Source organism: Atractosteus spatula, chromosome 7 (assembly GCF_055471065.1).
Source record: "Atractosteus spatula isolate fAtrSpa1 chromosome 7, fAtrSpa1.hap1, whole genome shotgun sequence".
In the NCBI taxonomy this organism is placed as follows: Eukaryota; Metazoa; Chordata; class Actinopteri; order Semionotiformes; family Lepisosteidae; genus Atractosteus; species Atractosteus spatula.
In genome coordinates, this window is record NC_142712.1 from 28,475,684 (window position 1) to 28,490,152 (window position 14,469).

Below are 14,469 nucleotides of genomic sequence, written 5' to 3' on the forward strand. Positions count from 1 at the left end.
TTTGTCTACCAGCCGGATAAATGACCATAGCATTAAACAGAGCACTATTGACACAAACATTTCTGAATAAGGAGATGCATTTAAAATGAGCAGCAATGTTAATTGTGCCTTCCTAATCAAATCAAATCAAATCAAATAATACCAAACAGAAAGATTTATATTCAAATGTCAGTACCTTGAACTTTTCAGGAATTACAAAAAAGTTACTAACTCCAAAACTCTACAAGAGCAGGATAACCTTAGTACACCTGACAGCATTACTGGACTCTGTCTTAATGAAACTAAACCATGGAACTTAAAATACTACTGGACTTTGTGCATTGGAAATACTCAGTTTAGGAGTCACTTTAGAAGGGGAAACTATATCCCTACAGTTATTGTATTTTGGAAGGATTGATGAATGTCCTTTAACAGGAACTGATTAATGACACATTGCTTAGTCACCTGCATCATGAGGTAAAATATTCAAAGGTGAGTTAAATACAGGGATTACCTATATACTGTGGCACAGAATTTCTAAGTTTTATAAAATCTGCTCCTGAAATGTCTACACAGTTTTTTAAAAAGCAGAACACATTTAAGATGGGATTGTTGCTCTTACCCATTGGCGAGGTCATCGTCATCATCATCGTCATGAAGACTTTTGCTCAAGAGGTCACTGTCACTCATGTATCCAGATTTCAGGTCTGAGTCATCAGCGTCTAGGCTTTCGATTAGCTCAATGCGGGAGATGTGACTCAGCCGACTGGGGCTCCTCATGGGCATGGTATGTGAGGCATACTGTGTGCTCTGACTGTGGTAGCCTCCAGCTGAGGAGGGGGCATCCCCAGCTTGCAATCGCGGACTGGACTGACCATAGCGCCATGACAGTGGTGATGACCGGTTAGACATACTGGACACACTGCGGGGGTTGGTCTCATCGCTGTCATAGCAGACGTTGTTCTCCAGGCAGCTGGGCAACAAAACAAAATGATGGCAAGAATGAAATTAAATCAAGGGATGTTATATTTAAAGTGCACAATGAATTTGCTCAAGAATCAGTCCAGAGAACACAGATTAGATGCATTCTTGAGCTTAAAAGAATGTCCTTCAGTGACATGGACATGGACAATGAAAGGAATATTTTTAGCCTTGTACAGACCTGAATCAAGCATTCATAGCCCTAAAAAACATAGACAGTCAGCTCATTGCATTTCTTCAGAGTCAACTGAGAGAGTTTTTAAAATTGACATCTAAGAGGCACTTCTTTAGACAAAGGGTTGTGGGAGACTGCAATAAAATATACCCAGCCATGCTCTTGAAGCTGATATCCTAGCTTCCTTGAAGAAATGCTTGGAATGATTATTTATTCAAAACTAAATGATATGAATGGTTGCTTCATTTGTAAACTTTCATTCTGCCCTATTCTGTCCTTCTATGCTGTCCATTTGCAAGAGTGTTAACTCTGGGATCATGCCTGCATTTTATCATAACTCATCACATCAAAAAGGGAAAAAGCTTTGATCCAAGTTCCCAAGTTAACCATGGTACTATTAAAGAAATGTATTGCTTTCAGGCTGGTATTGGTAAATGCAAGAACTATCTTCCTTCAGGGCCAGTAAAATCAAAAGTGGTAGACCTGATTACTGATTATTCTTGCTCTCTGCTGTGGGGCTAATACAAAAAATACTAAAACTTGGTCTTGACTGTTAAAGATCCTGTGATATTCATTCAGAATGAACATTCTATCATCCTGTAGGTAATATGGCCAAATATAATCAAATCTAGTCAAATGGGGTCTGTTCAATTGTATTGCTGTCCTGATTGATCGTTCTAAACTCCATTTCCTGTCTTTAAGGTAGTTGCCAGGGTCTCTCTGTTATGTGGTAAGCTGGTTGAAAATAGCTGCAGCATTCTACTCCTCTGGTTGCTGTGTAGCATCGAAGCATCATGAAGAAATTGAAGGCAAAGCGAAGTGTTACACTATGAAACACAATATGAAACAGCTACCAACATACCAACATAATCAAACTTGTGCATTTTAAATGACTAATAACTAATATCAGCCTAAAAATACATTTAACTTAAGATTTTGTATTCAGTCTGCATATACTATAAACAAAGAGTAGAACTTTCTGATGTCGCTTCTTCCTTTCTAAAATTAAAGCAAGTATACCTTGCCTGAGGTGCAATTTTGATATTTATAACACTATGCCACAATAGGTTTTTGGCATATGAAATACTGTGTTTCTGTTAATGATGACCAATACAATTGTAAACAATTCGATGAGAACCACAGCAACACATTACCAATCTGTGCACATAAGTAGATGCACCATATGATGTTTTTCTAAAGTTTGTTCAACAGGTGAATGAACAGTCATATCTAGCCTGAATTGAGAGGCATTTATAGATCTGTCTATTAAAAACTATAATGCTGAAATTGAGCAACAGGCAATTTTCTTTTCAATTTTTGTGTTTGGAGGCATTGTTGTATGATAATACATTTGGTTTCATGGTTTTCATATCATTAAAAGGAATTAGAAGTCCCCATATGTCAAAGACAAGGTCAATCAGGAAAAATCAGAAATAGAAAAAAACAAGAAAAAATACTTCACGGCTTTCATTGTTAATCTGCAGTGGTTAAAGAAAAACAGATAACCATCATTCCAGATGGCCCTGTATCTAACAAACCCCAAAGCTAAGATACTGTAATCAAATCAAATTATCTATACCAAAGACATTTCACTGCTTGTCAATATGTTAAATTAAATAATGTGCAAATAATAAAACTTTTTTATGACTAGTGAGAAAGGCAAAAGAAATATCTTCAATATTGTGCTGTTGAAGTATTACTCAACAAAGTCATTTGCCTCCACGTGAAGACCACGTGAAGACCAGCTAATAGTTATACATGCTGACTTAGAAGTTAAAGGTTCATGTTTCAGACAATAGTGCATTTGTACAATACTGTTTTTGAAAGATAAGGGCAAATTCTTTTTAAAAGAGGTAGATAACTGTAAAATATGTATCCCCCAGTTTTGCACCCCTTTTATACCTGTGCCCACTTACCACCCTATGCCCACATACCTGTACCCGAAATGACCCTAGTGTGTTGTAACCTGCTTGGCTGGTCTTCGTTCTTGTGTGGTTGTTGCTGAGCCGAACACCCATCCAACTAATAAAGTGACGACTGTGTGTACTAAAAGAGCTTGAGTTCTTGTCTCCATCCTCGCTGAACCCATCACGTAACAGTATAATGAATTTACGTGTTGTTTGTAGTTCAAGTGTGTAGTTGAAAGGTACAATATACCCAACTTCAGTTAACATTGCTTCTTTCTGCTTTTCTACACTAACTATAAAAAGAATATTGAGACTTTCAAATTTTAGTGGGATAGAGCAAATTAACAAGAGTTAGTTTTTGAAGAAAAGTCAAACTGCCAATATTAGCAAAGCCTGTTCCTTACATTAGGCTTCTTGCTGAAGTGCAGTCTGAATATTACATAAGCAGATGCATAAACTCCAATTAATAATGCAAACACTGCATATCCCAAGTGATCGTATGTAGATGTTAAAGCTATTTTTATATCAAGACAAAGGTCTTTCATCAACAGGGGAATTTACTGGGGCAAGAAAATGTTTCTCCAGTTCAATTTATAATGAAACTTCTTTTTCCTATTTGTTAATGTTTTGGGAGTCATTATTTTTATTTATTTTGTTCTTTTACTTTGGAAAACTAAAAACCAGTGCAAGAAACATAAATCAACCACGTCAGAAATCTAAAGCCACTGGACTCTATAATATTTAAAATATAAACACATTTTTCTTGGTGTACTATATTTGCTAATTACTACTGTCAAAAATGAATCCAAGGTGATAAAAACAGCACAGTATCTGCGCATTCTGGTTGTTTGAGTGGGTGTTGTCTGGTAATGCACTGCATAATCTAGCCATGGTGAATTCTCTTCATCACCCTTTCCTTGATTTATGTATCCGACATCTTTGAGTCTCAAAGTGCCAGGCTCTGCTCAAGATATTGTTTTCTACACCAGGTTTAATTGAGATCCATAATTTCCTAGGAATCGAAATTAATATTGCTTTATGTTTGCTTTGACCAATTTTACGACTTTGGTTCAACAAGGAAAAAAGGACCTTAGGAACCTGGAGTCTGACATTTAGATGACATAACTCACCCAATATAAGAACATGAGAAAGATTACAAACAAGAAGATGTCATTTGGGCCTTTTGGTTATAAGCTTCAATAACATGACTTGATTCCATATTCCATACTCCCTTATACAACCCTTTGTATTACTTTGCTATTCTTAGGATTTTGAATACTTGAATCAGATCGTCTTGTAGTTTTCTTTGTTCAAGTTTTTAAAAAGTTTGAATTCTTTTAGGTCATTACTTTGAGCACAGGAATGTGATTGCTTTTCTCTTAAAAAATCCAGGGCAACAATATCTTCCTTGTATTTTGGTGACTAAAGCTGAACACAAAATTGTAAATGATTTCTAACATTGTTTAGGTAACATGCCATCTCTTAATTTAAAATTTATACTTTCAACTATATAACCTAACTTTCTGTTTATTTCTTTTTTATTAGTAGCTTCTTCAATTTTGATGTTTTTTCCTGTTTATATTTCCAGTTTGTTTTACTTTTTACATGCAACAGCTTGCTTCAAACTTTTAGTGGAAATGTGGCCGCATGCGGCTACTGTCTAAGAAACTTGACTTAAAAGGAGCATCTCACTTCATCGTTTTACATCACCAAAACCACAAAACCTTTACAGAAAACCTTTTATTAATCAAAAAAGGTTCAACTAGAGCTTCACCGAAAAAAAAACATTCATTTAATCAAACGTCTCCCATGCTTTGCGTAGTCTCAAGTGTCCATGGTGTAAATCAATATTTACTTTTGATTCCTGCATCATATTTAATTGTTTTTTACCAACAAAACCACAAAAACATGTTATCAATTGAAAAAGGACAACCGGAGCTTTAAAAAAAACGTGTTTTTTTTTAAAAAACAAGACAATCGATCCCAAAGTCACATTTTATCTGATGATGTACTTCCAAACTTCCAAAATGCATTGATAAGGTAATCAACAAGCCAGCAAAACAAGACAGCAAAAGCAAAAACATGTAATAGAAGGTAACACTTGGTAGACTATAATTACTTGGTTCTTTTTGTGTTTTTGGTAGTATTTCTAGTATAAGAAGCAGTTCTACCTCTTAAGTGAAGATTATTGAAGAGTGATCTTTCTCGTGCCACAGCCTGAGGCATGCCTTGTGCTCCTACTTTGGTTAACAACATGAATGACATGAACATTTCTAATATCAGCTATTTCCCTTTATCATCTTAAAAATGCCATCTTTATCTCTCAAATACATTTTATGATCATTAACTGTTAATTTGTGGTTGTGGTGTTAAAACAACCTTTACTCTTCATTCTAATGCAAAATGCAAAGAAGAGAAGTCACATACATACAGTATAAGGTAATGTTCTTCAATTTGTTTGCAAGTTGTTTTGGAAAGTGTGCTGTTGAAATTTTTAACATTTGCTGGCAGATGATCATAGCTTCAGTTCTTGTGGTTTGGGCTGCCCAGGCTAAAACACTGAAGTTGGTGTGTCTGTCCTCTCAATTTATGCATAAACGAATAACTGCAAGGTAGAATAACTGCCAGGATGGTTTTAGTTTTGGTCAGGAGTCTTGTAGATTTAACATGCAAGTCAGTTGTACTCCAGCAGGGAGCTTATCTGCAATATATTATGACACTCAAAAATATTGAAAATAGAGCAGGAGTGATGACATAATCTTGTTTAACTCTTATCTGGATTACAAAAGCCCTTCTAATCGATCCATTATAGATTACTGTACGCATATCATCATAAAAAGTGAAGGCTGTTATTGAACTTTGGAGAACAACCATAATCCAGAAGTGTATTCCAGAGTGGCTAAGAATGCTATATAGAGCATCACCACACTCATTCAAGGCCCCTCAGGACAATTCCGGATCACCCAGACAGCATCTTGTACCTCCAGCAACCTTATTTACTGTATCTCTTGCAGTAAATGCCCAGCCATCTACATTGGAGAAACAGGAAGGAGACTTGGAGACCGCTTCAGAGAACATGTCAGGGCTGTGAAGATTAAAGATCTCTCCAAGCCCATTGTTTCTCATTTCACCTCTGACGGCCACGACCACTCTAATGTCTCCGTCTGTGTTCTCAAAGACGGTTTTCCGAACTCATACATCAGAAAGACAACCGAAACCAAAATAATTCTGCAGCTAGGATCACACATTCTCCCTTCTCTTAACAACAGGCTACTGTTCTTTTAAATTTTCTCCATTCATTGGAAGTTTCATTTCACACCTCTCTGCACCCATTCTGACTTCACACCTCTTGATTGGCCTCTCTTTCTGTCCCCTGCTCCCACCTCTCACTCCTCCTCCCTCCCAACCTTTGTTCTCCCGCTACTTTACCTTTGCCTACTGCCCTGTCTCTCACACCTGAAGAAGGCTCCACGGCCGAAACGTTGTGTTCTCTTTCTTCTTTTTTTCAGCATGGGATAAACCTATTACTTGTTCCTTTGCAGCCTATGCATGCTGACGCAGCTACCCACCTGAACATATAGAGCATTAGAATGGTAAATTAAGAATAAGAAGATTTTGTTCTACATGAGGTTAAATTCTATGTCATTACCATCAGTTTGGTCAGTTTTATATAACATTGTGTACCAAACAGCTACACTGTTATGTTCTCCTGGTGTGATCGTCGCGGTTCCACGCGGGCTTGTGCCCTCCGCCACCCGTTCCGTCCCGCAGCACCTGGGGCACGAACCCGGATCCCCAGTGTAACGCAACAGGGAACCAGCTGCATGAGCTAAAGGAGACCTCCCTCAGCCCGGGCAGCTGAGGTCCCTGCTATGCTCAGTGAGGGCGCTGACATCACCGTATCCGAACTAGCTGGAACTAGCTGGCTTCACTTCAGGCACGGTGACTATTGCATCCGGCTATTAGTTATTTGTCACAGTTCTGCTCCAGTATACACAATATTGTGAACACTGGAGTAAGTTTAACATGATGTGGCTTCCATGTAAGCCATTCCGCTGTCAGACAAGATGAATGATTCCAGAGCTCAATGGGAGCTGGCAGGTGTAAGATTGCTGCTTATCAGCCTACAGGATGTATGAATGTTTCATTTCCTTTTGCCGTCAAGCTTTCCCATGAAATGCATCTGAAAATAGCTTAAAAAAACTGGCTTCAGGATACGAACAAGGTCGCACAGCAAAGACATCCCTGAACTGCCTCATGCTTTGCTTCGAACTCACTGCAGGAAATTGGCTGTGGAGTCCAATAACCTTGGACTGCATCTGTCCATCTGCTTTACCCCTGTGTCTAAAACATCTGCATGTAGTAATATCCTTTTGGCTTTATATTTAACAGGCAGTAATTTTGTTCTGTTTTTGTATTCAAGATCTTAAGATTTTTCCTAAACTTCAAATACTTTTATTCTGTTTTTTTAATACCAAATAGTTGTTTCAGACATGGACTGCATTATTAGCCAAGTGTGTCTCGGATTGTCCTTGGGGTAGGACACACTTAGCCAAGAAGTGAGTTGATGTCAAATTGGGCAGAGTAAGTGTGACATGTCATGCAAGAACAATCTTTGTGGCTTGCTGGACATCTGTGAGCTTACAATGTTATCAGTGAGAATTACAGAGCTCATTAAGAACTGCTGATTCCATACTTGGAAGAAAACGATTGGTGAGTGCACATCTTTAAAAAATACATTTACTGTAGATTTGATAACACTAACTAATTAAATAATTTTAGTAAAACAAACCATCGTTCAATATTTTAATTATTTCATTATACCGTAAAACTGATTTCTGAGAAAAAATGTAATCATTGTCACTAAATTCCTATTATTTTAACTAAAGATATTTCTAATCGAATTTTTGGCACATGTTGCAGTGGTTTGCATTGAGCCCTGGGGCTCTGGATTCAATTCCAGACCTGGAATGCTACCTGCTTGGAGTTTCCATATTCTCCCTGTGTCTGCAGTGGTTTCCTTCAGATGCCCCTGCTTCTTCCCACAGTCCAAAAAACATGTATATATTATATTATAAAAAAACATGTGGGTACTGTATTTGTCTGTATCTGTTCCTCCGTAAGCATGAATTGGACGAAGTGGTTAGAAAATGGATAGATGAACATTTCTAAACAAGGGCTATATAACACTTTCTTTATGGATTTAATTCAGTTTAATATTTAAAATGGCAATCTATGCCGTATCATTTTTTGCTAAACAAAAAATAATCATGTGAATGAATTACTTGGCCTGTTCATTAGGGAACATTAACTCTGCCTAAAGTAGGCTAAATGTAGAAACAAACCTTTTCCCTTCAAAAGCAATCATTTCTAGCAATATAACTCCCTGTTGGCAGTTTTTAGGTATATACAGTACTGTAGGATGTAAATGAGAAATCTGAGATTGCTTTCCTGCAATGAAATTAATTCAAACCACTCACAGATTATTTAATGACGTTCATGTCACTACACATCCACATGAGCTATTAGGACTAAACAAGATTTCTGTTTTAATAAATACTTGTGCGCAGCATGTGAAGGCTATTTTCAGTTTTGGAAAATGGTTTGGCAAGCATTCGTTTCTTAATTCAAAATTTTTCTTATTCTATTTTTGTTTTAAACAAAAGGACAAAAAAGTGTTTTAAAATCTCTTTTACATTGAATATGTAAAACGTCCGCAAAGTTGACGTCTTCAACGTACTGGAAGGAATGGTTAAATTTAACTGGGAAAATTGCCTTAAGATGGGCTCACCTACCAAGAAAGAAGAGTTTGCTTGTGAAGTGAAGGAGACTGTGAATATTGAGAAAGGCAATTTGCCAAAATCATTCAGGACTTAATCTGAAGCTGAGCACTGACCCAGAATGGCAAACTAATTGAAATAAAACAAACGAAATTGACAACTCTCATCTACTACGTGATGCTTCCAGCTCCAGAATGATTTCATCACTAGAATGTAGTTTATCACTTGATTCGGCAAAGGTTAAGCAGAAGAAGAGATTTGAATTTTCCCAACAACAGTTGCTACAAGAGCAAACATGTAAAGTTTTAGTATTAGTATTTTTCCTACTATTTAATGATTAACTGGCTTCATTTTATTGTTTATTCTGGATTTGTGGATAGTGTCTTGACCCAACAGTTAAGTAATCATGATATGCCATTTAGAAGAAAAGTTCACGTTTACAGAAAACATGTGATTCCTATTTTCTTATTTTCTGTAAACATATCCTTCTTACAGGTAATTCTTTCAGTTTTTGCCATTGTAGTAACAAATGAACCACAGTAATATCGTAGCAGATATCTTTAATAGCTAATATTTTCCAATCACAATATGAGCTTCCTGGGACATCTTTCTTTTGTCATTCTCTGTTCTGCAATGCAGTAAGATCTGTGGAATCATTGGAGCAAGGTTGTTGACCCAATACATAATACAGTATGTTTGAAATCTAGTGATCAACAAAGAAAATTGTCTTACTCACTTTATTTATTTTTTTAATAAATGCTTCATAGGAAGCTGTTAATGAGTAGTTAGTTTGGAAGATGGGCATGCTGCTGAAGCTATTTCTAGGACAACATTTGATTTAATATAAATTCAGCCTCTAAATTATCTAATAAAATGATATAATGATACATTTATAATTTCTTCTCAGAGTGTCTGACCCATCATTGCCAGGATCAGATGAAGCTAGTTCCTAAACCCCTGGATATACACTTTGCCTGAGGATGTGCAGGGCACCGGTTAACATGTTTTAAATATGTATATTCCCAATTTTCACTTGAAACTCTCTAGATGATGACTCCGAGCCTCTTGCAGTGGCAGAGATGGATTTGGTTAGCTGGTCTGACCATGGTTAAATGATGCTGATGCTGCATTGGAAGCCTCCACATTCCCTCTCCTGGCATCACATACAGTATGGTATCATATGGCCAGCAGCCATATCACCCTGCAACTCACAACTGGTAACCCACTGAAGTTCAGCAGGTGTGAGCCTAGTCAGTACCTGGATGGGAGACCTCCTGGGAAAAACTAAGGTTGCTACTGGAAGAGGTGTTAGTGGGGCCAGCAGGAGGCGCTCATCCTGTGATCTGTGTGGGTCCTAATGCCCCAGTATAGTGACGGGGACACTATACTGACAAAAGGTGCTGTCCTTCGGATGAGATGTAAATCTGAGGTCCTGACTCTCTGTGGTCATTAAAAATCCCAGGGCATTTCTTGAAAAGAGTAGGGGTGTAACCCTGGTGTCCTGGCCAAATTTCCCATTGGCCCTTACCAATCATGGCCTCCTAATAATCCCCATCTATGAATTGGCTTCATTACTCTGTTCTCCTCCCCATTAATAGCTGATGTGTCATGAGTGTTCTGGTGGACTATGGCTGCTGTTGCATCATCCAGGTGGGGCTGCACATTAGTGGTGGGGGAGGGGAGTCCCCATTACCTGTAAAGCGCTTTGAGTGGAGTGGCCAGAAAAGTGCTATATACAGTAAGTGTAAGCAATTGTTATTATTATTATCACTGGATTGTAGCCTATCTTTATATCAGCATACATGACCCCTGGTACAAGAGGTGATGGTGGAGTCTTTGAGTGCTGCTGCTGTAGTGGTCATAAAGTTATTGCACTGTGCTTCTATTACAGCTTTATAATTTTTCATAGTTTGGGGATCATGTGGCTGGTGACATGGATAGGGGTGCCATTGATGTTGGGAGGTAATATTGTTATCTATGTTCTTTTTCCTTAATTAGTTTTATGTTTGCTTTTGAAACTAACAATTTGTTCTCGAAAGGTTTAATTTTTGTCAGATGTCTGTTTCTGAAAGTCCATACCAACATGTTTAGGTGTTTGAATTAATTGTACAGTACAATTAATTGTACAGGATGTAATACTGCATGTATTCAAATTCCATCTGTCAGTTGCACTTCCGCTGCAGAGTTTCTGCATTAAAGCTTTCCTACTGTACAATTCAATGACTTCCAGGACAGATTTTAATGTTAACAGCCATCCCTGAAAGCATTTCTAGGCTGTGCATGAAATGTGTAGCAAGGAAGACAGCATAATTGGGCCATGAACAATTTAGAATGGCTTTACAAATCAAATTACATTTACCTCAATATATCCTGCATTCTGCTATCTGTATCAAAGCTAATAAGAAATTTAAGGCAGTAAATCACTGCTTTGATTACTGTACTGTACATGCTGATGCAGACATAACACTGCCATCTTAGACAAAACTTTGTAGGGACAATTTTGGTTCAGCATACAGAATCCTTACTTCAGTTGTACATTTCTAAGCACTAATTTATTTCTTAAAGGATATTCCAAAAAAAGTAAAATAAAGTCATACTTGTAAAGTTGCTATTTAACATTTTACAACTGGGATTTTGGAGCAAATAAAAAAGAACGGGGTAATTTATCATGAAAATCATTTGCAGAAGAATACAACAAAAACCTGTAAGCAGTTAGTGAGTGATGTATACTAGATCTGTTCTTTATGACTCAGCTAATGACCAGCTAAAGCATTAAGTTCTCTCTCGGCTTTGCCTGGGGCCCTGCAACAGGCTGTTAAAAGGAGCCGTCCCAGTGTGTACATTGCTGCCTCATTCTCATGAAGTAACACTTAACTGCTGAAGGACTTTATTAATGTGATATGGTTTCAGTGTAAACGTTGCCACCGAAAGCTGTGATGAGTGAGCTGACAATTTCCTCTGACTTTGTTAGATCCTGCTTTGTTGGAGCCTATGCACCAGACATTTTATTGTACTGTAGCTTTTGTATCCTTACTGATACAAAGCTAGCTGAAAGATAGCATTCAAATTCTTATTCAAACACAAATTATGGAGTGTTCAACATGTCCCCTCTCTATTGCATCTTCAGAAATATACAGTACAACTAAAACTTTGCTGAAACTTTGTCAACCAAGAAATTCAATTTCCCAGAGTCCCAGTGCTGAGAGAAAGCAATGCCAACAGTCCAGGGGTTCCCTATGCTATTTCCTGGAGACCCACATGCTGTAACTTCCATCTGAGCACCCAACTAAATAATCAAACCTTTGATAGAACTACTGATAGGTTTAATTTGAACTCTTTAATTGTTTTCAATTCCTAAAGACGTAGGAGGTAGCATTGTGACTATTGCATTTCTTAACTAGCTTAAAATCACCAAATTTTGAGTAAAAAGACAATAGCAAAAACTCCAACCAAGCAATCTTTTGGATCATTTATTGTAAGAAAAAAGGCCAAGCTGCAGTGAAAACCAAAAGGTGTGTGTAACCTCTGCTATATTTGCTATGTAGTCTCTCTCATGTTCAGGCCAAAAAATAAAAGTTTGTTTTCAGTGCAAGCAAAATGACGTTCAGCAAACACCATGGTTCCTGAGTTGCTTGTTTTCATTTGTATGTATTAAAAAATACAAGCTGCCAAAACTTTCCTTTCTTTTTCACTACATGTACTGTAGCAAAGCATTGAAATAAAAAGCCTTCATTTAGGAAACAGTACACAGTCTTATAAAAGGAGGCTCAGGAAAATTTTCAAGTTTCTCAAATTGACAGGGAATGTAAAAATTCTCTGCTAACCTGTGACTTAGCTGTGATCCCCGCAAACTGGACATTGTATCTTCCAGGTTTTGTCTCAGATCCAGAACATTCTGTACAGTGCGTTTCCTCTGGGACTCTGGGTCTGTGGGAGAAACCAGACAGAAGGTGAAAAGAGTGGGGCACATTTTCATGGTTAATCGTAGACAATTTGCTGATTATTATTATTATTATTATTAATTAATAATAATAACAATAACAATTCCCTTTCATGTAAAGAATGATTTATATTATAGCACTTTTGGGTTCACATGGGTATGCGCCCTCGCTGGTGCTGCCTCAGGTCGGTCCCCCACTGCTGGGGACTTGAACCCGGGCCTCTGGCATCACTCAAGAGGGAACAAGCCAGTTGAGCTAAAGGGAGAGCTCCCTCCAGCCCAGTAGCTGAGGTCCCTGCTGTTCACAGGGAAGGGAGGTGATGTCACCACACAAGCAAGCCAGCTCACACAACCTGTAATGTCCTCCATATGCGTTACACTCTCACCCGCTTAATTCACCATCCTCGGCAAAAGGCTATCCCATCCCACATCTAACACCAATGTAGCACTTTCAGGTTCACGTGGGTAGGCACCCTCACTGCTGCTGCCTCAGGTTGGTCCCCCACTGCTGGGGACTTGAACATAGGCCTCTAGCATCACTCAACAGCTACCCAGCCAGCTGAGCTAAAGGGCAGTGACATCACCGTGCTGGCAAGCCAGCTCACACAACCTGTAATGTCGGCCATATGCATTACAATATATTGTGGCATTACGCAGCGGCATGTCCAGGCCAGTGTGTCACCTTTGTAGTCATAGCTGTCCCAGCTTCTAGGTGATGAGCCACAGGTGTGCAGGTCCTATAAAGGCACATTGGACATTCCCCGAAGGAACCAACAGGGACACCTCTGGAATGAGGAGTTTTTACACCGGCATTCCTGGAGGAGATTGCACCTGCGTAAGGTGTTCTTTTCTTTTTCTTTTTCAAGTATTCTCACCATGGCAGGCGCACCTTTTTCATACATTAAGGTTCTGTTTTTGCCTTACGCACCCTGCTCTACCAGACTGGACCCAGTTACCCAGGATAAGTTCAGTCTGGTCACCGCTGTGCTAGCAGTTCTTCTTTTTCCCCTGGTTGTACCCCGTTAAATAGGGTAAGCCCAGACTGGAGGTCACAAGGCACAGCATTACACTTTTCTTTTTGCTTTTTGTTTATTTTTTCACCATTTTTGTTTTATTTTTTAGTTCCTGCTAACCCTGCACCAGTACCTCCACCCCCTCACAAGGGGCATTGACATTTTACCGGTGCTCGCTGCAGCTACTCCCACTTCGCACTGTCCCAATATGTTCATATACTGTAGTTTTTCAAATGATCCCCCACTTGCATGTCGGAGGATACCAACGTTTCACTACCCATCAGAGTGAAGCACACACTCAGATAGTGTGAAGGGAATAGAATTTAATCATAACTGGTTCCATGTGATCTTGAATGACCAAATAGTGAAAGTTTGCTTAATGGGGTCAAATATTTATTAGAGCTCATTTATAGTACATGGTAAAAAACAATTCAGACTTGTTTAATGATTCCAACTGTTAAAAAGCCTTCTTAAGATTTTATAATTCCATATGGATGGTTCTGTAATGTCATGAGAGTTAAGAATGTGTGCAATAAAATCCCATAAAACCCAGATATTAATCTGTAATACACTATTCATCAAGAATATTTCTGTAGTATAACTTGATTTTTATCATAAACTGTACTTACAAAAAAACAATGTTATTGAGATTAGTTTCACATCTAATAAGACGGGAGCAATATTGTAAGATATT

The 14,469-nt window shown here is 38.2% G+C and overlaps 1 protein-coding gene across 1 annotated transcript in view; it reads right to left on the minus strand.

The window, feature by feature from the left end:
- Positions 1-597: 597 nt before the first annotated feature.
- Positions 598-14,469, minus strand: part of LOC148830765 (neuron navigator 1-like) — a 40,372-nt gene continuing 26,500 nt past the window's right edge. The window contains exons 2-3 of the mRNA XM_088919972.1: positions 12,647-12,749; positions 598-952 (exon numbers count right to left, since the gene is read on the minus strand). Coding sequence (XP_088776098.1) covers positions 598-952; positions 12,647-12,749 — 458 coding nt within the window. The remainder of the gene's footprint in view (positions 953-12,646; positions 12,750-14,469) is intronic.